The sequence below is a fragment of the Idiotropiscis lumnitzeri genome, chromosome 1 (genome assembly GCF_059441095.1).
Source record: "Idiotropiscis lumnitzeri isolate Australia: NSW breed Sydney's pygmy pipehorse chromosome 1, RoL_Ilum_1.0, whole genome shotgun sequence".
In the NCBI taxonomy this organism is placed as follows: Eukaryota; Metazoa; Chordata; class Actinopteri; order Syngnathiformes; family Syngnathidae; genus Idiotropiscis; species Idiotropiscis lumnitzeri.
This window is the reverse complement of record NC_142391.1, coordinates 29,103,542-29,125,633: the sequence shown is the minus strand read 5'-3', so window position 1 is coordinate 29,125,633 and position 22,092 is coordinate 29,103,542. Positions and strand designations below refer to the sequence as shown.

At 40.0% G+C, this 22,092-nt stretch overlaps 2 protein-coding genes across 7 annotated transcripts in view; one reads left to right on the top strand and one right to left on the bottom strand.

Annotated features, from left to right (window-relative positions):
• Nucleotides 1-97: 97 nt before the first annotated feature.
• ostf1 (osteoclast stimulating factor 1) lies at nt 98-10,275 on the bottom strand. The gene is made up of 10 exons (XM_088294079.1): nt 10,108-10,275; nt 4,429-4,475; nt 3,371-3,421; nt 3,083-3,146; nt 2,958-3,011; nt 2,771-2,878; nt 2,019-2,068; nt 1,858-1,936; nt 841-939; nt 98-768 (listed from the first exon to the last, which is right to left on the bottom strand). The coding sequence occupies exons 1-10, from the start codon at nt 10,139-10,141 to the stop codon at nt 710-712; spliced, it is 645 nt and encodes a 214-aa protein (XP_088150205.1). The 5' UTR covers nt 10,142-10,275; the 3' UTR covers nt 98-709.
• Nucleotides 10,276-11,235: 960 nt separating this feature from the next.
• The window catches only part of LOC148344154 (uncharacterized), a 16,725-nt gene continuing 5,868 nt past the window's right edge, over nt 11,236-22,092 (top strand). For 3 of the 6 annotated variants that reach the window (XM_088293989.1, XM_088293980.1, XM_088294024.1), the window contains exons 1-13: nt 12,658-12,940; nt 14,846-15,387; nt 15,887-16,384; nt 17,272-17,379; nt 17,738-18,011; nt 18,140-18,444; nt 18,919-19,062; nt 19,145-19,259; nt 19,345-19,413; nt 19,511-19,651; nt 19,747-19,860; nt 20,533-20,606; nt 20,701-20,805. In XM_088293989.1, the coding sequence (XP_088150115.1) occupies nt 12,775-12,940; nt 14,846-15,387; nt 15,887-16,384; nt 17,272-17,379; nt 17,738-18,011; nt 18,140-18,444; nt 18,919-19,062; nt 19,145-19,259; nt 19,345-19,413; nt 19,511-19,651; nt 19,747-19,860; nt 20,533-20,606; nt 20,701-20,805 (2,655 nt within the window). In that variant the 5' untranslated portion in view covers nt 12,658-12,774. Of the gene's footprint in view, nt 11,388-12,654; nt 12,941-13,574; nt 13,764-14,845; nt 15,388-15,886; nt 16,385-17,271; nt 17,380-17,737; nt 18,012-18,139; nt 18,445-18,918; nt 19,063-19,144; nt 19,260-19,344; nt 19,414-19,510; nt 19,652-19,746; nt 19,861-20,532; nt 20,607-20,700; nt 20,806-22,092 lie in introns of those variants that run through there. The other 3 variants (XM_088294007.1, XM_088293998.1, XM_088294016.1) reach the window with 3 other exon arrangements.

Here is a 22,092-nt window from a genome sequence, read left to right as displayed (position 1 = left end):
TTGCATGTAAATCAAAGCTGGTTAATAAAATAAAAACATACAGTAGATGAATTTCAAACCCAGCCGATGTGCATGTGTTCAACAAAAGCTAACAATGTTTTAAGTTACAACTCTTTTAATTGCAGATAGAAGAAGCAGGTAGAAATAAAGACAATCTGTTCCATATACAAAAGGCACTTTGTTTTCCTCGAACATTTCTCTTAAAGCAGCAACACTTTACTTCCGCGTTGGAATTCAAGAGTGTTTTAAAACTGTGACTTGCATTTTAAGTTGGCAATAAAAAAAGTTATTTTGTCATTTGTGTAAAAAAAAAACAACAAAATGTCATTTTTCTTTTGCCATTTGAAAATGGAAAGAACAGCTGATATGTTTACGATTATTTTAGATAATATTCAGAAAGATGCGGAATGACACTTTTCTTTATTTGACTAAGGCGCAAATATAAGAAAAATCTGTGCTCATACATACAAATCAAAGTCTACAAACACCATCAGCAGTTGTATGGAATCAATGTGTTACTACGTTTTTGGTCCCTTTTGTGCAACAACACTCGACAATTAGCTGTCTTCAGGTTTGAATTTGCACTGCTGTGATGCTGAGGGCTTGATTCAGAATAGAGTTACAGTAACAACCACGCCGATGAGGGGATAAGACGACAAGGTCCATTTTTTTTTTAGTTGCTGATCAAACCTCTGCAGGCTCCTTGACCTCAGTCCGAGTCCTCGTCGTCCAAATACTCCTCAGCGTTGCTGTGCGAGCGGGTGTGAGCTGGGGGGGGACAAGTGGTGTTTTTTTTCTTTTTGTCTTTATTTGAAGTTAACATGGAGGATATGGACTTACTGCTTGCCAGCTTCCTTTTGAGCAACGAGGCACACTGCGCGTTGGTGGCCATCTCCAGCGCCAGCTTGTTCTCGTTGTTCCGGATGTCTGTCCGCGCCTCTGAACGTGAAAACGACAAGAAAGTACACCTTTCATATTCAATTGTAACTCATGTGATCCGACATGACTTTTTTTTTTTTTTTTTTAGTCTGGAGTTCAAAAATTAAAGTTAGATTGTGGCTGTGAGGTTCATGAGCAAACAATTCTTCATAACTGTTTAATGCTACTACCAGTTCAAAAGGAAGTCAATGTAAGAATTTACAATAATTATCTTCTATGAGCCCCCACTAGTCTAAACACAATATTCTGATTAAAATTGCATTTGTGGAATATAAATATAGGAGCAAAATCGACCTGTTTTTATCCATCTCAGAGAAGCGGCCATTTTGTCTCTTGCTGTCGACTGAAAATGACACAGTTGCTCAAGGTTTAAGTAAGGAGCGATCGCGGCTCAACTAAGAAAACTGGTGAGCCATGTTTGGTCATTAATTCTTTGCATTCTATTTAAAGATACAAAGGTTTTTGTTGCTTGTGTATCATCACCTTCGGGAAAAAAAAAATACTATGAGCGGCGGTAATCTATAACTACAAGGATTATTTGTCAAGGTAGATGTCTGGACCACAATACACAGCATACACGACATCTAAAGCTCAAGTTAACAGTGAAGAAACCTATCCCAATGTAATTATCACAGCATTACTTTTAATCAATAAAATGACCAAATCACCAATACTATAACTAATTAGCAGCATGTGTCACTATAGTTATCTTTACCACAATACGCATGCATCAACAAGCAAATGTTGGCGGCATCTGTAAAGCTGAACCAACTATATTGCAATATAGTGGTGTCATCATTGTTTATGTGCATGGAATGCAAAATGAATGGATGGATGGATGGAAACAAAAATCTGAAAATTTCATTTGGACAAATTAACACCTTACCCCTAATACAACAGACAGGTTTAAATACTCACCCTTGTTTAGCAACATGGCCACAATGTCAGAATAACCCTTCCAGGCAGCAGCGTGCAGAGCAGTGTCCCCAAGCTTATTCTACAAGACAAATCTTCATTTAAATGCACTTGATTGTCCATTTAAATTTTCTCCTCCCGAATTGTTCTGAACATGTCATCACCTGCTGGTTCAGTTCCACGCTGGACTGGGTGAGCAGAAGCTCCACAACATCTAAAAGGAACAAGAGAATCAAACACGTGATGACTAAGTGAAATTATTAATACATCACAGTCAGACAGGAAACATGACACAAATAACTTTTATAGACCGAGTTCCTTTAAAATGATCGGCACTCGCACAACTATCTAACATCAGGTAGGAGTAAAGGTTCATGCGTTGAGAACATTAAATTGTGCACAGGCCGGCGAACCTATGTAAAAAAAAAAAATTAAATTAAAAAAAGACCCGCCTCTGGTTAACGTGGGGTTGCGAATCGATTATTTTATTTTTTCTTATCAATGCATATTTCTAGCAGTTTATAACGATATAAAAATTCATTTTCAATGAATCTTTACATCCTTTTTTTTTTTTTAAATCTAGTTTTACCGCTCAGACACTCTAAATGTATTGAAACATGCTTAAACCTATAAAAGCACATAATTAAAAACAAAACATGTTATAGTGAAAATGCATAGAAAATACTGGATGAATTGTAGTGTTTGTGTGTTAAATATGTGCCTTTAAGAAGTGGGGGCCTGGTGGGGACAGTGTGTGATGTCACAGGTCTGCTTTTGAACGTCCAAGTGTGAGCTGTGGCTGACAACTGGGCTTGTGCAAGATGGCTCATTGTCTATGTATTTTACTTTTCTTCCGGAGTTCATTAAATGGCTGAAAAGTATCATTCGTGGCAATGCTCAGTCCCCATCACTGTACCTTTATGTCCTCCATGACATCCCCAGTAGAGGGCAGTGTTGCCAGCCTTGTCCAGGCCGTTGATTCCCACTCTGTTCTCCAAACATTCCCTCAGCCAGGAAAGATTCCCTGAGTCAATAAATACATGTGGAACAATTACAATTTATAGAAACATGGGACAAATGAGGTAGTCGAGCGGTCGCCACACCTCGTTTGGCTGCTTCATGCATCGGGTGGTCAATAGACTCAGCCTGCTCTGTTACTGAAACGGACGAGAAGCATTTTGACTTGAGATTTACAGACGGAAGACTTTTAATGTCATTTTCCATTTACCATAGTTGCGTGGAATAAGGCCCGTCCTCCCCCGACATGTGCCTTTCCACCAGTTGCTGTCACTCTGAGGACAACAGGAATATGTTGAGGGAGACAGGCGTGTCCACACAATACTCTATTCTTATTCAGCGGAGGTGGATCGATATGGATATAAACAATGTATAATTGCTTGATGTGTCCATGTAAAGTCTTTATTTACATACTTCAGTTATTATGTGGCCCTCGAAGGAAAATGTTTTGGATATACATTACATACTGCAAAAGCGGATTCTTCAAGGTCTGTCTTACTGTGTCAGAGATGTAGAGGATGTCTCCTTCTTCAAAGTAGAGCTCATCGGGCTGCAACATACAACAACAACGGCGTCACAGTTCAAAAAGCGGCTTGTGTGTTGGATCTTGAAAACATTTCCTGATTTTTCAACCTTTGAACAACACAACCCGGACATCCCAGATTAGTTTTTATTTCTTAACACATTTTCCCGTAGGAAATAATCTGCTCCAGGGTTAAAGTGTTGCTATCGCACAAGCTTTTTAAACTGTACATGACATTATCATCCACATCTTTTGGATTAAGTCTCACAAAAAAAAAAATAACCAAAATAAAAAGCCAAAATATAAACCTGGAGAATAGATAATGCTTTGATCCTTGAATTAACATATCATCTAATGTTCTGCCACTTCGCATTACATTGAATCATATTTTGGAATCAGTGTCCCAAAAAGAAAAAAAAAAAAAAAAGCCAAACGCTCAGAATTGTGTCATACTGACGTTCATGACAGTGGTCCATGTTTGAGTAAGGCTCACTCTTGGAAAAACCAACAAACAATATAAAAACGGAAAGACTAAATTAAAAGAAAGACCACTGTAATTCGGCTGCTTGGTGATGAAGTGGTGCCACAACGAATGAAAATTTCTTTTTTTCTTTAACTCATTCACTACCAGCCGAGTAAAAAAAATAAAAATCTTTGACGTGTTTATCCGTCAATGGGAGCGAATGAGTTAATTGTCCTAAGGGCAACTCGCTTTTTTCCTCAGGGCTTCAGCACTCCTACGCATGATCAACCCTCTAGCCCCAGTCTGGTTGCTATGGTAACCTAACACAGAACTTGTACTGGCAACGGTAGGATGAGCAGGCTAATCTCAACCCCTGACTGACTGAGGTTCCACTGCATTTTCTTCGAGTGGCTAATTTAAAATCTGCTACTAGCATTTTTAAACGGTAGGCAGTACTTGCATGGGAGAATCTGCTACACTCAAAAATGATAAAACAATCCCTCTTTCGCCACAAAGCGTATTTTGCGCATAATTTGACTGCATCCTTTGCTCAGAAACAAAACATTCTTACCGTTCTGGGGTCAAAGGTGAACTCGGCTCTGAACACCTTGACTTGGCCTGCAAGCAAAACAACAAACGACGACACAAGATTGAGCACAAGCAGAGCAGGCATGATGCTAACCACAACAAAAAGTTATGCACACGTGAGGTTTGCATTTGTTCTGGCCAATTTGGATAATTATGGATTCAGTGCAATGCGGCACCACAAGTTAGAGCACGACGCGCACGCACAAAGACGGACAGGTGCACGCACATGCACAGACAGTGACATAAACAGATGATCACGGACACACTCATAGACAACTATTATAATATTCGAGTCATCATTTTGATAAGAGCCATTGTTTAACCAAAACTTGTCCAAATATTTTTAGGTCAGCCGCTCAACAGTATTTAATCGGATTCCTGCAGTCCTTGATGAATGCAGACTGGTTATCTTTTGTGATTACCTAATCAAAACAAGTCATTTGCAAACCTGCTATGACTTTGGAAAACGATGAACAGAACAAAAAGGTTGGTCAAGTCAAGTCAAGTCAATTTTATTTGTATAGCCCTTAATCACAGACAGTCTCAAAGGGCTTTACATAGCCACAATCGACATCCCCGATCTTAACCCCCAGGAGGGCAAGGAAAAACTCACAAAACCTCATTAGGGGAAAAGTGAGAAACCTTGAGAAGGTGGGGACAACATCAATCCCACTTATCTGATATTGCTTAATTGTTGAGTCCAATCACTAAACGATACAGAAAGAGCAACAACAATACACTTTGTCAAATTAAATTGTGTCAGATTTGATTAATTGAATAAAAAGATCAATTCTAAAAACATTCAATAGTGACAACCATAGTTTAGATATAGATATTTTGCTGAGTCTGTTTTATTTTGGGCAATATTTAATTTCTAACAATTAGGGAGAAAAAAAAAAACAATCAACAAGATTTCGTCTTCCCTCTCCGGCACGTTGACTGTTACCCATTTGCTCATTTTATAATCGGAATATGACACTGAATGAGTTGCTTTTGTTATTGGCTGACACAAACTAAGAAAAATAAATGAACATCAAGAAGTAATATTGATGATCTACATTGGACATACATAAGCAAGATAAACATCTTATATTTGCAAGCTACTCAAAAGGATGAGTAACAGTTGATTACATTGAACTTTTATTTAATTACACTTGAAACATAAAGCAGACATGCGTTATGATAGCAGAAACGATTGATTTATCACGTGTCACCGACATCACATCTCCATGACACGACATCAGCAGCCCGATGTCTCATTTCTCCAAGTATACACACACAACGCGTCAGCTTGGGGTGCTGGCCCCACCGCCGGAATGCAGCCTTGTTGTCGCCTTTAGATGACACCAGTTTATATTACGCAAGAGCTCAAGTCACTTTGTCTGAAACGAATAGAAAAGTTTACATTCTGCTCAGCATGTGTGTGTTTAAGCTGACAACTGAAGCAGTGTTTGAGGCTGGGTGAGTGGCACACACGCGCACAAGCCTCAGCTCTGTTCACTTCTTCGGCACACTCCACAGGCCCGGTCATGTCAATTCCTCACAACACACCGCAGGCCCCATCACGTCGCTCGAAATGCACACACTGTTTGCCCAAAGATCACTGGTGCCGACATCCACATTCTGTCACACACAAGGATCATGCCATTAAATTTGGCCTCAATTTGGGTGTCTGCAAGAAATGTTTCACTATTAAAACTGCGTCTTTGGTGTCCATCCATTTTCTGACGCACTTAACCTCGCCAAGGCCGTAAACCTGCAACAAAGTTCACTTTGTGCTGCGGTTAGCCTCGCGTACAGTTGCATTGAAGGGTGGCGAATCTGAGCAGGTTTAACTGATTAAGAACATGAAACAATCACAAATATACAATTCCAAATCACCCACAGAGACTCGACTGCGGAGGTTTGCGTGTCAAGTTTAGCTACGTTGTCCCGCTTTTGTTTACATGAACTCCGCCGCTGAAAGAGTCTGCCAGACGCGGCAGCAATCCACGGAGATCCCGCTTGTCACGCTATCTCCTCTGGGATGCAGAAAGTGCTCATCAAGTGATTTGTAAATGCACAACTTTTGATGCAATTTGTGCGAATTGTTGCGGCTTTGTAATGCACAAGATTTTGATCAATTATCTATCGTGTTGGGTTCTTTTCGTGGAAGCACTTTGGCCAAAAATGTTTCATCATGGCAGCTTAGGCTCCATGCTAAGAAATGTTTTTTTTTTAATCTGTTTGCAAACACAAACAAACTGCAGCACAAATCTAAGCATCCAAAATTGCTGCTTTGGAAAGGACAACAAGAAAATCTGTTTCGTACGATGACTTCTTGACCATAAAAGAACCACTAAAAGGCTTCAGCTGAACAACTAGACAAGCAAATAAAAAAATTTAAAAAAAAGGTGCAGCTGTCCATTTGTCCAAACACTCACAAATAAGCACAAGAGTATAAGAGACTGCAATAAATCTTAGGGACTTTTGTTTCCACGAGTGCAATCAAACACAAATGTGTTCATGGTGACACATTTCAAGTGAACATCTTCAAGATGACATCATGGAAGCATTTTCCATCAGTTCCCGTCCAAATAAACACTTCTCCTTTAACTACAAAGCCTATAATGTAACATGAGCACTCTTGACTCCACATGTTGCATATTTCTTGTCGAGTAATCTTAAGAGTTGCACACTTCAGGCAGTGGTTATAGTTATGAATTGACTGCATTGCCTTGATGGATTATGGGGACAATTAACCATTCATTTCTTTTTATCCGTTTTGTGAAAGGGCTCAATGTGGATATAGTTACATCTGAAAAGCAGAGGTGGGAGTGAGTCAAGTCATACGATCTAACTCAGTCACGTCATATATTCACACATTAGCCACTTTGCATTCAGGACTTGCGTGAGTTCACCGTACTAACACGTTCACAACCACATTGGTTTTGTCCAAAACCAGACTCGCTATTGTCAATTGTTAAATCTTCTCATTTAAACACTTACGCAAGAATAATCATCAAGTAGTTAGCACACATTTGCCTTATTGCTATGATTGCATGAACATTGGTAATATATATATGCAGTTCAAATTGGAACAATAGTATAAATAGATGACATGAAGACTATTGCTTCTGCTTTCATATCTATTTTCATAATAACCATTTGAAGTGAAAGTGTGAAAGGAAGGCAGGATTAGGGAGAAGCAAAACGGAGGCCTCGACTTTGTTTATCTGTTTTAGCCGCTGCGTTGACACCGCTGGTATAGTCTAGAAAGTTTTTAATGTGACTGAAATGTTTTTGCCGTGCTTTGACGCATTTTGGACACATGCACACATAGATAACCATGTCCACGTGTCTCCAATGGCTTGCATGAAACTCCCACCACTTAGGTTGGAGACACCCAAGTAAACATGGACCATGAAAAACAATAAAAGAAGAAGGAACGAAGAGATAAGTTCAGAACTGAGAGAGAAGTATTGCATGGGTAGACTGGGCATAGCAGAGATTGCGCGTTCTCTTTGTTCTCCTTGCATTCTGGTGACAAAGAATTCAGCGTCTTTCCTCTTCATTGGTGTTGTCTTATAAAACGTCTAATTGATGAACCTGACATTTTCTTGGTCCTTCAAGTCGGATCCCAAGATACCCAAAGTTTCCAGAGGCTGAATTGACTTCCAAGTAAAGACCGTGGCTACGGCGCAATGACCTTTTTTCAGGACTGGGCATCGGCTCTGCTTCTGGGAACTGACGGTTGAAGGCAAGCCGAAGTGGGAAGACAACTGATGAGTATGTCACAACTTTTGTGAATTACAGGCGTAAATTAGTGATTTGCAGCCGTGGGAAAGACAAAGTAAGTCTATAAAACGGTGTTGTTAAACCTTGAGAAGACTAGTCCCTATCAAGTTAAAGATAGAGTAGTCTATAAAGCTGGAAAATGATGTTGGAGCCCTACACGAGTGTTTAAATAAAATACGAATCGCGCGTTAAAAATAACAAAAAGAAAAGGGATAACGATGGTTTCAGTGATACTGAGGTTTGGATGATAAAGGCAGAAAGGTGACAGCAGCCAAAGATGAATAATGAGGAAAAAGCTAATGTTAAAAAGAAGGGGGGTGATTCTCTTCCATAGAAATGAAAATGACGAAACAGGGCCAGTGGGGGTGGGAAAGGATGGGAGAGTGGCAAGAACAGACGTAAATCTTAATGTTTGACCAGCTATCGGTAAGCTAAATTTAAATTTAGCAAAGGCTATGCTAGATTAGGTTACCTTTGTTTGTGGGTTTTATTTTGATAGATGGAATTTGATGTTGGAGCTATTGTGTCTCTCACCTCTGAGGTGCAGACATTACCATTCTTCGCCCCCCTAATTTTATGAAAAATAGAATCCTTGAATAAAAAAGTAATATAATCGTTGTAGCTACATGAGGTGGCCTCTAAACTCCACGTCATAGTATACAGGTGGTTCAATGTGTTTACATACACTACAAAAAAGCCACTATACCATAAAAATACAGATTTTCAAATGTACACAGGCAAGAGGCAAGTCACCAGGGCTGTCCCTGTTGAATATTTTTAGAATTGATGATTATTCCATAGATTAATCCAATAATCACATAAAATTGTATTTGGGACTGAAGTGTATTACTGTAGTCATTTTCCCACAAATGCTGTTTATAAAGCAATTATTGCATTTTATATGGTATTGTTAAGTGATTAATTAAACAAAGGGGGATTTACATACCAACCTTTTTTAAACTGATTCAGTTGCTGGTTTGATGAATATTTTCTGAAGTAAAACCAATTGTATGCAAATGTCTCATCTTGATTAAACAAAAAAGACAAGTAGTTTGACTTCAGAAAACAGAGAGTAATTAATACAGAAAATAATTAGGATGAGCAGCTCTTATAATGGATGGATGTTGTGACCAAACAAGATGAGACATATGACCCACTTATGACTTGACTCGACTTGCTTGAAATTTTAGTTGGGACCTGACTTGTTAAAATATGACTTTCACATGTGACCTACTCCGACTTCTGCTCCGCCATTGCAGCTGTCTGCGGTGTTTATTGTTTGTCCACGTGAGATATTTCCTAATTCCAAGCAGTCGGGAACGCCGCACATTTCCGCCATGTTGGTCGTGAAAAAAGAAAAGTAAAGCGTTGTTCCCTCCATTGCGCGTGCGCAAATGGAGATGTTAACGATACAAAAAGCATCATCTGGACGTAACAGTTTACTATATTAGTGAAAATGTGTACACATCAGAACGTCAGTTTTGGCACGCTGAACTTATTTTTGCTAAAACGTTTCTATCCGCGCTAGGACGGTGGGTGAGTGAGTGGATGGGCTTTCATAGACGCTTGTCAACTTTTAACCTGTACCCTTAAACGCAACACACTCACCTACAGGACTGGTGCAAATAGGGAAGTCAGAGGCCAGCCGACAATCTCAAGAACTACATAACTACTTTTCTCTGTTGTACTTCCTTCCTTCACTGCCCACAAGCTACCTTTACATAATTATTTTGGGCTGAGACTCAAAACAACCGAGAAATGTATCCGACTGTATTCTCTAGGGTCTATTTTCTACCGTCCTCCCGCACTACTCGAAACGCGCTCGCAAGGTGTTCTAAACTAGTTTCGGAATTTAACCAAGAGCTCCAAAGTAATGCGCTCTTACCTGGCTTGGCCGGCTTGGGAGGAGGCTTGGACATTGGCGAGGCTAAAAGTCAAATCCAAAACAAACGGCTCGTAAAGAATTTATGTAGAAAATTCGCTGAGCTGGACAGCACTTCGTATCGCTCCCTTTGAGGAAGTCGAGGCTGCGTCTGGCGACGCGGAAGTGCTGCTCTGCGCACGCGCAGAAAATAGTTTCTGTAAATATGAAAATATTGGACATGATTGATTTTTAAAAATAATGAATGTAATACAACATACTTTTATAGGGCTTGATTAATAAACTTAAACCGTCATTTTTCGTTTTACTTGATTTAATATGGATTTACCAATTCGTATTACTATGTTCTCACCATATCAGTTTTTGGGACTTCATTTTGTATTATAATAGATAGACGTTTATTTGATGTGGACATCACAAAAACAACGTACAAACCAGATGCATTGCTTTCAGAAACCAACCGAATTACGATCAAATCCAATGACGTCTAATACAAGAACTATGTGTACAATCTGCCCTAATAAAATAATAATTCTAACATCTATGTACTATGTATTATTAATTTGTAATTATGCAAATGTATTTTTGTTATTTTCATTTCAAGCTAAATCGGGTAAAAAAATCCATGCCACACCACTGCAAACAGAGCTACAATGATATATATATATATATATATATATATATATATATATATATATATATATATATATATATATATATATATATATATATGTGGGGGGGGGCGTGTGTGTGTGGGTGTCAGAAAAACGCTTTATTAATGGATTAATCCAACCCCCTTTTAACGCCGTCAATTTTTAACGAGCAATTAAGACTCAACTTGACCTGATAAACAACGTAGTCCAAAGTCGTAGCGATGACGCTGGAAAAACTCCAACATCTTACTGGATCTTGCGAGACCGGAAAAAAAACATCAAGCACGCGAAATTTAGGACACGCCTGCACTTGCTGTGCTGAGTTTTCGCCGGCTTATAGAACTAAAAGCATCATGGCGAGTTCTAAAAATGAAGCAAATTGAATTCTGATTGGCAATTTTTTTTCAAGTTACCTAATGGTGTCATTGATCAGAGCAAAGTCATTTGTGTGTATTGCCATCGTGAACTGAACTACCATCGCAGCACGTCCAGTTAAAAATACTATTTGATGGCCAAACACACCGCTGATGCCAATTCTCCAGCCCGGTTGTCAAACCCAAGCATCCATGGATAATTTGCGACAGGAACCGGTGGATGAATCAACTAAAAAGAGACTCGCCGAAGCTATAGGTAAGTGGGTGGCCACTGTGCGTTAGCATCGAGGAGGACTAAGGTCTGGCTGAAATACTTCGCATTGCGTCCAACGACTGCACTTACGAACTGTCCTCGAGATTCACCATTGCAACCCGCATTCAAGACGTGCAGGAAGCGGAGATGGCGGAAGCAGTCGCGCTCACCGGTGATTCAGTAACCACAACAACCTCGGTGTGACAGCACATTATTTAGATCCATTTCATTTGCACTTTGTTGGCATTTTATATTTCTTCTATTACTCCAATTTGATCCCTTAGAAAGGCTGTTGAGATTCTGTTTTGTGTGACTTTGTTTGTGTGAGTCGAATCCAATGCTTTATTTTTTTCAACAAAAAAAAGTATTTGCATAAAACAAAAAAATATATTCTCATATATTAAAGGTATTACAATTCAATAAAATATTGGGACAAAAAATATAGGGATTTTTTTTCTTACAATGAATAAAATGTACGAATAACTACGAGTTAACTATAAAAAATTTGATTATGATTCAATATTTTAATCGCTTGGCAGCACTAATATATATATATATATATAGGATATATATATATATATAGGATATATATATATATATCCTATATATATATATAGGATATATATATATATAGGATATATATATATATCCTATATATACAGAGAGAGAGAGAGAGAGATTTGTTTCTTTCTTTAAGTATTTTTCTTTTTTAATGCACTTCCTTGGAGTGGAAGTTATGTTATGATGTTGCAGTCGAGGGAGGTGGGAAGTCGGAGACTTTCGTCTAGGAAACGTTGGAAACCTCCCTTTGAACTGTGAGGTCAGAGTCAACTAAGCGAAAAACATCGGAGGGGAGTGCTAATAAAAAAAGTCATCTCGTGACCGCAACAAGCCATTCAGGTGCTCCTCCATCATTTATGTCGTCTGCGACGAACTTCCGAGTTGACCCGGAAGTAAATAAATGCGCTTTTTTTCCCCAAGTGTTCTTTGTTTAAAAAAATCGTTTTCTCGCAAACTTAGCGAAGAAACGCAAATCTTTGCGAGGGAAAGGAAACCTTTTGAGCGAACGCACAGTTTTTTCTTTAACTTCCATGTTACCTGAGAGCTCCGCAGAAACCGATGCCATGTTCACAAACTGCGCCACCTTCTGACCGCACGACTTTTCTACAAGGCAATTAACAAAATATACCCGACACTTGATGCTGATGAAATTGTAACCGTGTGGTAACCTATGATATATCGACATGGACTCGATTTCATAACAACATATCAGATTTAAAAACAGTTAACTGTCGCCCATAGCGTCCCGACCGCTATATAAGTCAGACTGGTCGTAACCTGGGCCTCCGACAGTCAGCGCCACCACCACCCGCTTAGTGGTCGAGCAGCGATGTTCCCGTCGTCTGGCCTATTTGCTCAGGTACCCTGTCCTTTTCCCAATCACTGCTGTAAACGCCCCCACTGCTGGTACAAACATGCCGGAGACGGGCGACGTTTGTCAGGATACTCCTTGCCGTCGTCGCCATGGTGGTCATTACCGCCAGTAGACTTAACAGGTGAGCAGCAAGTATGCGTTCACGTTAGTTTGAGACAATAATGTGCTGTTTTTATACGACATGGGGATTAAAAAAAACATCTATGTAAGAAAAATAATTGTCCATTTAATTTTAAATTTGGTTTTTATTTATTGAATTTGCCTTGTGGACAAATGAAGACCAGTAATTGAATTGGTTTCGAGCTAAAGTTAAGTTTGTATGGATACATTATATTTGTTTTAGTAAATTATAATTTAGTTTAACAAACGTTAATTGGTAATGTTTTGTCAACTTATTGACTAAAAAATGTAACGTGTTGACAGGTCAAACCGGCGTTGAATGAATGACTAGAGCGTAAACCTCTGTGATTAAAGTGGGAATGCCATAAAGTAGTCTGTACGTGGTTTTAACTCTCCCGTCGACTTTAAACTCGTTTTAACTTATCAAAACACATCTTAACATCCCCTAGTGTCTACTCTCGCTCTCTATATTTATCTAACCAGGAATATCTCATTAAGATAAAAAAAAACTTCGTTACAGGCTTAGCCTGGAACAGCAATATGGCGTGTGATGTGCGTTGATGGCGGGAGGAGAGACCCGGAAGAGATATGTGTGTGGAATGAAAAGGGAAAAAGGATGGATGACAATAATTAATAAACCCGTTTGCTAAGCGAATTGACGCCTCGTCGTCTGTGTCGTACACACCGCGCTGACTCCAGTCAGTTCGCCCTCACCACGGTTTGGAGCTGAGACACAAACCTGATCGAGGAAGGTAACAACTTTCTCAAGGGAATCCTGCCCAGGAGGCAGTAAACAGTCAAAGCAACACACATGGCAGCAAAAAGTGAGTTTCAACACAATTTTTATTAATATACTTTAATTTAAATTATACAAATTTGATGAAGCAGTTACAGGTCTCGAGTGCCAAGTGTCTGGATTTTAAAGTAATTCAATGACAAGTTTTGTTCGTTTTCAGTCCTTTTGCAACAAGTTCCATGATGAAGGGGCAGAAAAGCCATTTTCCCCAACTCAGGGGAGGCAAATGGAACAGTTGGTAACAACGGTCCGCGACAAAATCTTATTTGAACGCAACCTGTAAGAATAAACACTTCTCTGTATGATTGTGTTATAATGTAAGAGGGCAGTACTCAGACAATCATGATATACTGAGTGAATCTTTCAGAGATTGAAATGAAGCATTCATATATAACAGGTCTCTGTCACATAGAATGGACTTATTTAATAAAAAAAAAATAAAATAAAAAAAAAAGTTCGAGTGGCAATGTGCTTGTAACCTCAAAAGAAAAACTACATTTATTTCAGAAGAAAAAAATGTTTAAATTTATTTGACCTTCTTTTCAAGATGATCAATATGGGGTTTGAAAGTGAGATTAACATGCAAAATCTGAATATATTTGCCAGATGAACCACCTCAATTTCAATTCCCTCAAAAGTGGACTAGTGGAGTTTAAAAACTTTAGTTTTGTCAGTTCTGTAGTTTAGTGTATGCTGCGCCACATCAAAAGCTTTCTGCAGATATTTAACAGCATTAGCCGGGGATTAACAAAGGTAGTAAAATTATTGTGTAATGGTCATAAAAGTGCGTATTAGCATTGAGCACATTTTGTCCCATTTGTCTATATCAAGAAATGGGTGACTCTCGAGTAATGTTACTGTGAGGAAATGAAAAGATTTGCTCGCACAGTTCCCAAATAAGAGTTGAAGTGTGCTTACTTGAAGCTGTTATTAAAAAACTGCATAGAAAACAAACGCAAACACAACTTTCCATTATCATTCAAAAACTGCTAATTAAACACACCTGTTTATTGAGCAGCACTGCATGCATCCACTTTTTTTTTAAACCCAAGTTTCTGTACTTCTACTTAAGTGTGATTATTTTTGCCATCTCTGATTGCTATGCTGCAGGTACAGAGGATGGCATTCAGTCCAACTTGTGTGCAGGGCAAGTTGCAGACTATGTCAAAGACAAGTCCTTCCAAGAGCTCGAGTGCATCAACAAGAAGATCGAAACTGCCAAATATGAAGTTGAGCGGGAGCGAAGAAAACTGTCACGCTACAGAGCCTCAGAAGTCTCCCCCACTGAGACAGAATGTGAAAATGCACATGTCTCTTGGTATCTGCATCCCAATAATATCGAAGAACCCTCCCATTCCAGGAAGTACACCCTTGACAATTCCAAGCCAAGGACCGACTTGGAATACGATCCCATGTCCAATTTCACAGCCGAATTTGGGTCGTACAAGTCGTCTAGTATGACGCTTAATGGGAAGGGTGATGTAAAAAAGCCAGTCAGCCAACATTTGGCGCCGTCACAGCTTCCGTGCTCTGGGATACAAGATGATGCCAATGATGACGGCATCCTGATAATTGACATACCAACCTCGCCTGATAGGAAGTTGCCTCAATCTCACTGTGGTCCTGATACTCACACAAGGCCTGTGCAGGAGGTTGGTACCATTACACTACACCATTTTATTTTTTTATAAATTACCTCCTTAGCTACCCACACATACTCCATACTAGTACCAATGTGGCAGGACTTACCCAAAATTTAAGTCTGTCAAAAGTATGGTGAGAGGGCCACTTCCAATGTCTGTCACGTTGCTATTTGCACATTTAAGATTCAAAAACTAGAATTTGACATTTCCAAGCAAAAACAAAAAAGTAGATTACTGATGTTACTAACAGGATGTACAGTGCAAGAACATGATTTTGGAGAATGTGATTTTGAAAATGCTTTGAGAGACCTTTTGAAAGGAGCATGGCTGGGTGGGGTTAAACATAATTACCAACCAACCTAAACATCCTAGTGTATCAAGTTGTCAACATTGAGCCCACATTGTACACCTCTTGTAGTCATGTGTTCTGAATGAGAGTTGTTTGAATTGGATGAACTTGTTCTTAAAAGCTCTTAAATATTATGTTTGGCATCCCCTTGCCCTGCAGAAAGCCTGGAACAAAGTTCATGAAGCCTCTGCTACAGCTGTGATTGATTTGACTTTGTGTGGGGAAGACCCCAACAGCAAGAGTCCCGATCCCAATGGTGGTTGTTTTCAGTCCGCTGAAGATGAAACTGAAAAAGATCACATTGCGGACGAGGGCAACAAGCCCGTTTGTGACGAGCCATCTAAGTGCTTGAAGGAGATGCGGCACACTACTGAGTGCCTGGAATCAACCTGTACAAAACCCCACAGCCACCAGGAGGCAGCCGAGTCCTCCCCAGGTAGCAGCCTGCTTCAGACAGAAATCCTCCTATATCCCAAGGAGCGTTTTTCATTTGAAGCAGCCACTGGCGCTGTCATCGTCATCAATTCAAGCTCCAGCGAAGATGAAGAGTTGGATGTGGAGCTGTCTGACAGCGACCCTATGGAGGAGTGCTACCGTATCTTCATGGAGGCAAACAACCAAGAAGGCGGTGGTGGCCAGGAGCAGCCAGAGGTGCCCGTAAGTTTGCTTCAAATTGCTGGTTATGAGTTGAGTGCACACTGTCGATTGACTTGTAAATTAATTTGCTCTTGTTTTCACCACTCAGCTTGACAATAAATACAGAATCTACCATGCTTCAAATTCACATTTTATTGTGCATGTTTTGATAACATAAGTTCTTCAGCTTAGTTGTTAAAAATGTAAAGTTACGGTTTGGGTCGGTTTGTTGTCAGCAAAGTCTGTGTTTCGCTTGACCGTTTCTTCACTAAACATGTTGGACTTGTCAGTTTTTTTGTCTTGTCTGGCATGACAAGTTTATTTGGGGAAAATGAAGCAGAGTAATGTAAAACAACGCTTCCCATATCTCAACATTTTTAAAAGTATAGAGAATTTGCAACTTTTTAAAATTATTATGAAAGCATTGCACTTTATTTGCCTTCACAGAAACTGATGTGGAGGGTCATTTCTGCCTCTGGCTTTGAGTTTGAAACCTGTGATTTGGGATTCGGCTGGGGCCCTGATAAACTGGATAGAAAATGCTGTGTATTGCAGTATCTGTGTTAGATGTACCTTTAAGGGGCAGCGTCTTTATGGTGTGGTCTAGAGGTGGCATCGGCGAGCAGTTGGCAGGATTGGCTGGTTAACTCAAGCTATGCTTAAATTAGCGTATACGTTTCTGGGCATGAGCAGTGGCTGTCAGCATCTCCGGCGTCAGGTGCTTGTCTCGCTGTTCTCCTGGCATTCATTGAACATATGAAAAGTGCATCACGATATTGGCACTCCTTTCCTACATGCGAAATTCCTTATGATGAAATACTATTCACTGATAGTCAAGTATGTGTTCAACATTAAAATCTCAACTAAAAAAAATACTAACCCCTCTTGATTTTGTTGTTTGTTGCTAGATGGTACCAAAGGATGTGGCAAAACCCAGCAAACCTGACATTCCAGCCCTCAAACCCCAAGAACTACCAGCAAAGAGGAGGATCGCACACGAGTCCAAAGATGGAGAGGTTTTACAGTACACATTCTTGCCTCTTTGTGTGTTAAAAAAAATCAACAATTTTTTTTTCTCTATATTTAAATGCTAATTCACACGGTACTGTAAAACAGTGAAATGGGCAATGAATTGTCTGTGATCAATTTCTTGATTGTTGTAATTAAGGGACTGAAAAGAGTAATTTTAATCATGACGGACCTTTTCAATTAATCGGGTGATGAATCAATTGTCAGACTTGTTCTGCCAAATATCTAATATAAGCCATTGTAACTTGTATGCATTTTTTTGTCTTCCTATCATATTTCACCATTTGGGACAGGTGACGGGCCTGTATTTGTATTTAAAGATGAAGTAAGTTCTCGATTTGACAGGCTGGAGCGGTGAAAAGGAGACTGCAGCCTCAGGTTTTGGTTCCGCTAAGAGAGCCAGTGAAAGGCTCTCAGCTCATTGGTGGGTTGCCCAAGACTCAGCAAGTACTACAGACGGCGGCTGGTTTGATGGCTGCCCTGAAAGGACGTCAAGCATTCCTTTCTTCCATCAGTCAAAGGAAGCAAGAGAGACAGCCCATGCCCACTTCTTCAGTTTCTCATCCTTCAACTCAGGCTGCAGCAACTCTTCATACTTCGCCTGACCCTAGACAGAAAAGTAAACATTAGTCACGTATGGTTACTGCACTTTATAGAATAAGGAACTATTTTTCCAATGTAAAATATCACAGAAAAAATCTAAGCTAATGAACAGTACAGACCTGGTTTCACTCTATCTCCTTGCAGTGTGTGTATCTTACATACCACTGGGCTCCGGCGTCCTCAACGTGGATGACAACTTGCGCCTAATCCTGCCTCAGGGTGCACTGCCTCTCAACTCCACCTCTAGCGACGTAACCGCTGTCCTTACTCCCATCACCCAAGTCTGCCTGGGCCCTATCACTGGCCTAACTGGAAGCGTGTCAGTGCAGACGTGTCGCTCCACTGCGCCTGTGCTCATTCCCGCCACTGCCCGGAGACCCTCCCAGTCCTACTCTGTGGCGTCTCTTCCAACCGCCGCCAGTAAAACGCCCAGCCGCGCCACTATTACGGTATGCGCTGATCAAGAAGTAATGGAGTACAAATAGATCCTACTTTACTTAAGTTCATTTTCAGGTGTCAGTATGTTGAGTATTTATTCTTCTAATCATATTTTTGTGATTGTCACTTCCTATTGCTATATTTGAAAACTGACGTACTTTGAGTGACAGACTGTCAAATTACGAGTAGGATTTTTTTTTCTTCAACCTCCACAAATCGACTCAGTTTAAAAAAAAAAAAAAAAAAAAAAAAGCATTTCAGTGCAGAGAAGTTTTTTTCATTGAGCAAAGTTATCAAATGCCTTGGTATGCAAGATAGTTTAAGTCTTTAATTTGTTTTGCTTAGTTGAATAAGAACCTCTGTTTTGACCACAGCATTCCTGTTAGACAATTGCACTTTTATATACATTGTGAGCGATTTTAACCACTTTTGACGTTATGCATAGGAAAAGCTGGTTAAATGTTTTTTTTTTTTTTTGCGAAAAGCCGGGCACTACCAAACGAAAATCAAAGCAGCAGAGTGAGGCTGCCAAAGAGAAAGTTCCCCATGAAGTCAGACAGCGCTACGTCACCCAGTTCTCTGAGGTGTTCCTCGACACGTGCGCCACTGTCGACGAGGCCTTCAGAAAGGTGATCCTGCTGCTTGCTGGGCATGTGTCACTCCATGACAAAGTCCCAGCGTAATAGTTATTTGTCCTGTTATGGCCAACAGGCCCTGGCTGAGGAAAAAACTGTGTACAATCGTAGTGTCAACAAACTGAAGTATCTCAGCGTTGCTGTGAATGCGCTGAAGAGGTTGAAAAAGCAGATTTCTCCCACCACCACAGGTGAGGAACACCTGCAAGCAAATTCATAAACTGTAAAGATGCCTTTTCTTGACTGTGGATTTTGTTTTTTGTTTCGCTGAATCAGATGAAAAAGTCGATGGCAAAAACTCAAAAGGAAATATTCCACTAAACCGAAAGCAGCTCAAAGGAAATGGTGGGTGTCACTCTGTGGTGCATATTTCCTTGAAGGGAGACTTATGCATACACTATACTGCTGTCATATCAGAAATTTATTTTTTTTCCCCTGGCAGATGACACTTCTTTGTATGAGATTTTAAGGGAATATAGTCTGAGTGAGGAGAAGATGATTGAGAGTAACTATCCTGTCCAACACCCCGAGAAACCCGGCTGCGCTGTCCTTTTCGCAAACAATAAGAAGGGAAACAATGACCGTAAGCTCCCAGACATGTAAAGATTAGTACAGTCTCCACAGGATACACGTTCGCTGCATCTCATGATAGCCTCATGGCTGCGTCTCTCTGAATAGCCCTGAAGAGGATTTGCTGTCGGTGCGGAGCCACATACTCTGTGAACAAAGCGGGCAAGCACACTCGAACGGAAGAGTGCAATTATCACTATGGGAAAGGAGTCGAGAACAGAGGTAAGTAGTGTGGTTGTCAAACTGAGGTCTGCGAGACACAACTTGGGGGTCGGCACAATAAATGACCATGTCCTATTTATAGACGTGTACGTCACATAAATCTGACATCACTCCATGAGTAGTTTTTATTTTAAAGATTTGCACTATAACAGCAATAAGTGTTATTTTTCAGGATCCCTTTATTTTGGGGGGAGAATAAAACCAGAATAAAAAGCATATTAGCGTGAGTTTTTTTATTTATTTCAAATCTTGTTAAAATCTGACATTCTTCTGTGCGTTTGTTAAAGATTACCACTATTTTGGCAAAATATGACTAGTCTTATACTATAAAATACAATACAACTTTATTTATATACGACTATCTTGACAAAATATATATATATTTTTTTTTTAAAGATTACCACCTTTTTTCTTGACGATTCAACTATTCTAATAATAGTAAAACTTTATTTCTATTTAAAAATAGGAATTTTGAGAAATGGAATATTAGGAACAAAAGCCGTTTTTTTTTTTTTTTTGAGAATGAAGGAGAATTTAGCAGAAATAAAGGTTAGATTTGCATTTTTGCAATTCACTTTTCAGTTTCTATGAAGTAAAAGTTTGAGAACCATTGCACTAGTTTGCGGTCTACAATCATTGTGGAATATCTTGATGCTGTGTGTACCTCCACAGTGCCAGGCGGGATGGAGACTCGCTATAGCTGCTGCCAAGGAGTCATGGGAGCACCTGGTTGCCAGATCTTTAAGGTGAGAAACTGTTGGGACAAGACTTGGCGACCCAAGGTATATATTTTTTTTTATTTATTATTATTATTTTTATCTGTCTTTCGTACGCTTACAGTTGCATGTGCACGATTCCCTGGCCATGGATGGATTTGTGGCAACCATCCCCCGACATCCTGCAGATGGGAGCTGTCCCGGGGTCTATGCGTTGGACTGTGAAATGGTGATTATTTTTATTTTACCGTATTTTTATGGGCAAAAGACGCGCAGTACCAGTTGAGGGTGCTATTTCTGCATTTAATACATAGAACGCATCGTATCATTGGGCGCGAACAGAACGGAGCAACTGAGCAGTCGCGGTAGCTACTCAGTCCCGCTAGCGTGTTTTTAAAATGGCAGTGGGAGTTCGGTGGTACTTTATTTTAGCTTTTAATAACGTGCTGATGTTGTCCTTATCCAAAAATGCACCAAGTCCTTGTCTTCTGTATCCAAGATAAACAGCTGGACACATTCTCCACCAAACACGAGAGTCATTATCAGTCTGTCTCGCCGTCTCGCTGCTGCGCAGCCCCTCCGATGGGATGCCGACACAATATCTGTGTGAGCAAGTCACTAATTAACAAACAATGTGCGGTCACGGTGTTAAATCAAAACTAAAACCTCACCACAAATCAACTGAATAGCATATTAGTGTAGGCCCAACAAAATTCCGCCTACCATACAATACCTTAGTTAACATGCATGCACACTAAAACATAAGATAGCATGGCTAGCTGTTTTTAGAAAGGCAACAGGAGCGAAACTGAGTTTGGTTGTATTTTATTGAACTATTTAACAATGTACTCGCATTATTATTGATCAGTCATCATCCACAAATCCATCAAAATAGTCTTCTGTATCAGGAATAAACAGCTGGGCAAGTTCTCCCACAAACACGCTAGGTTCCCTCTCGTCAGTGTCAGATTCTGTGACGCTGCAGCACGGCTCTTTGGATATAATGCCGGCTTTCTCCAAACAGAGCTAGCAGACACGTTTGCCTTCAATAGGGGCACTGGGGCTGCTTTGCACTGGGGGCATGCCTTTGCGTTGTCGCTCACGCCCATCATTCCCCTCTCACGTCCGCCTGCTGTCGTTAGCCACTCCCGCCTTCTCTCTATATAAGCAGTGTGCAGGCAGGTAAATGTTCGCAGTCAGCCTAGCGATCCACTCGGTCCACATAATGGACGCTCCGCATCAAAAGGCGCCCCGGCTTTTTAGACGAGATTCTGGACTTTAAAGGAAAATACGGTATTTATTTTTTGTTTACTTAAAGTCTGTATTAAAGTATGGAAAAGGCTAAGCATTTTTATTAATCACAGTTTAGTATTAAATATGTTCCAAAAACATTAGTACTATGTAAGCTTTATTTAGGACTCTAAATGATGTATAGATGTAACTAGTCAAGACTAACGTGAACCCCTGTTAGCAAAGGTTTGATAGTCACAAATTTGCAAAATGTATTTATTATAAA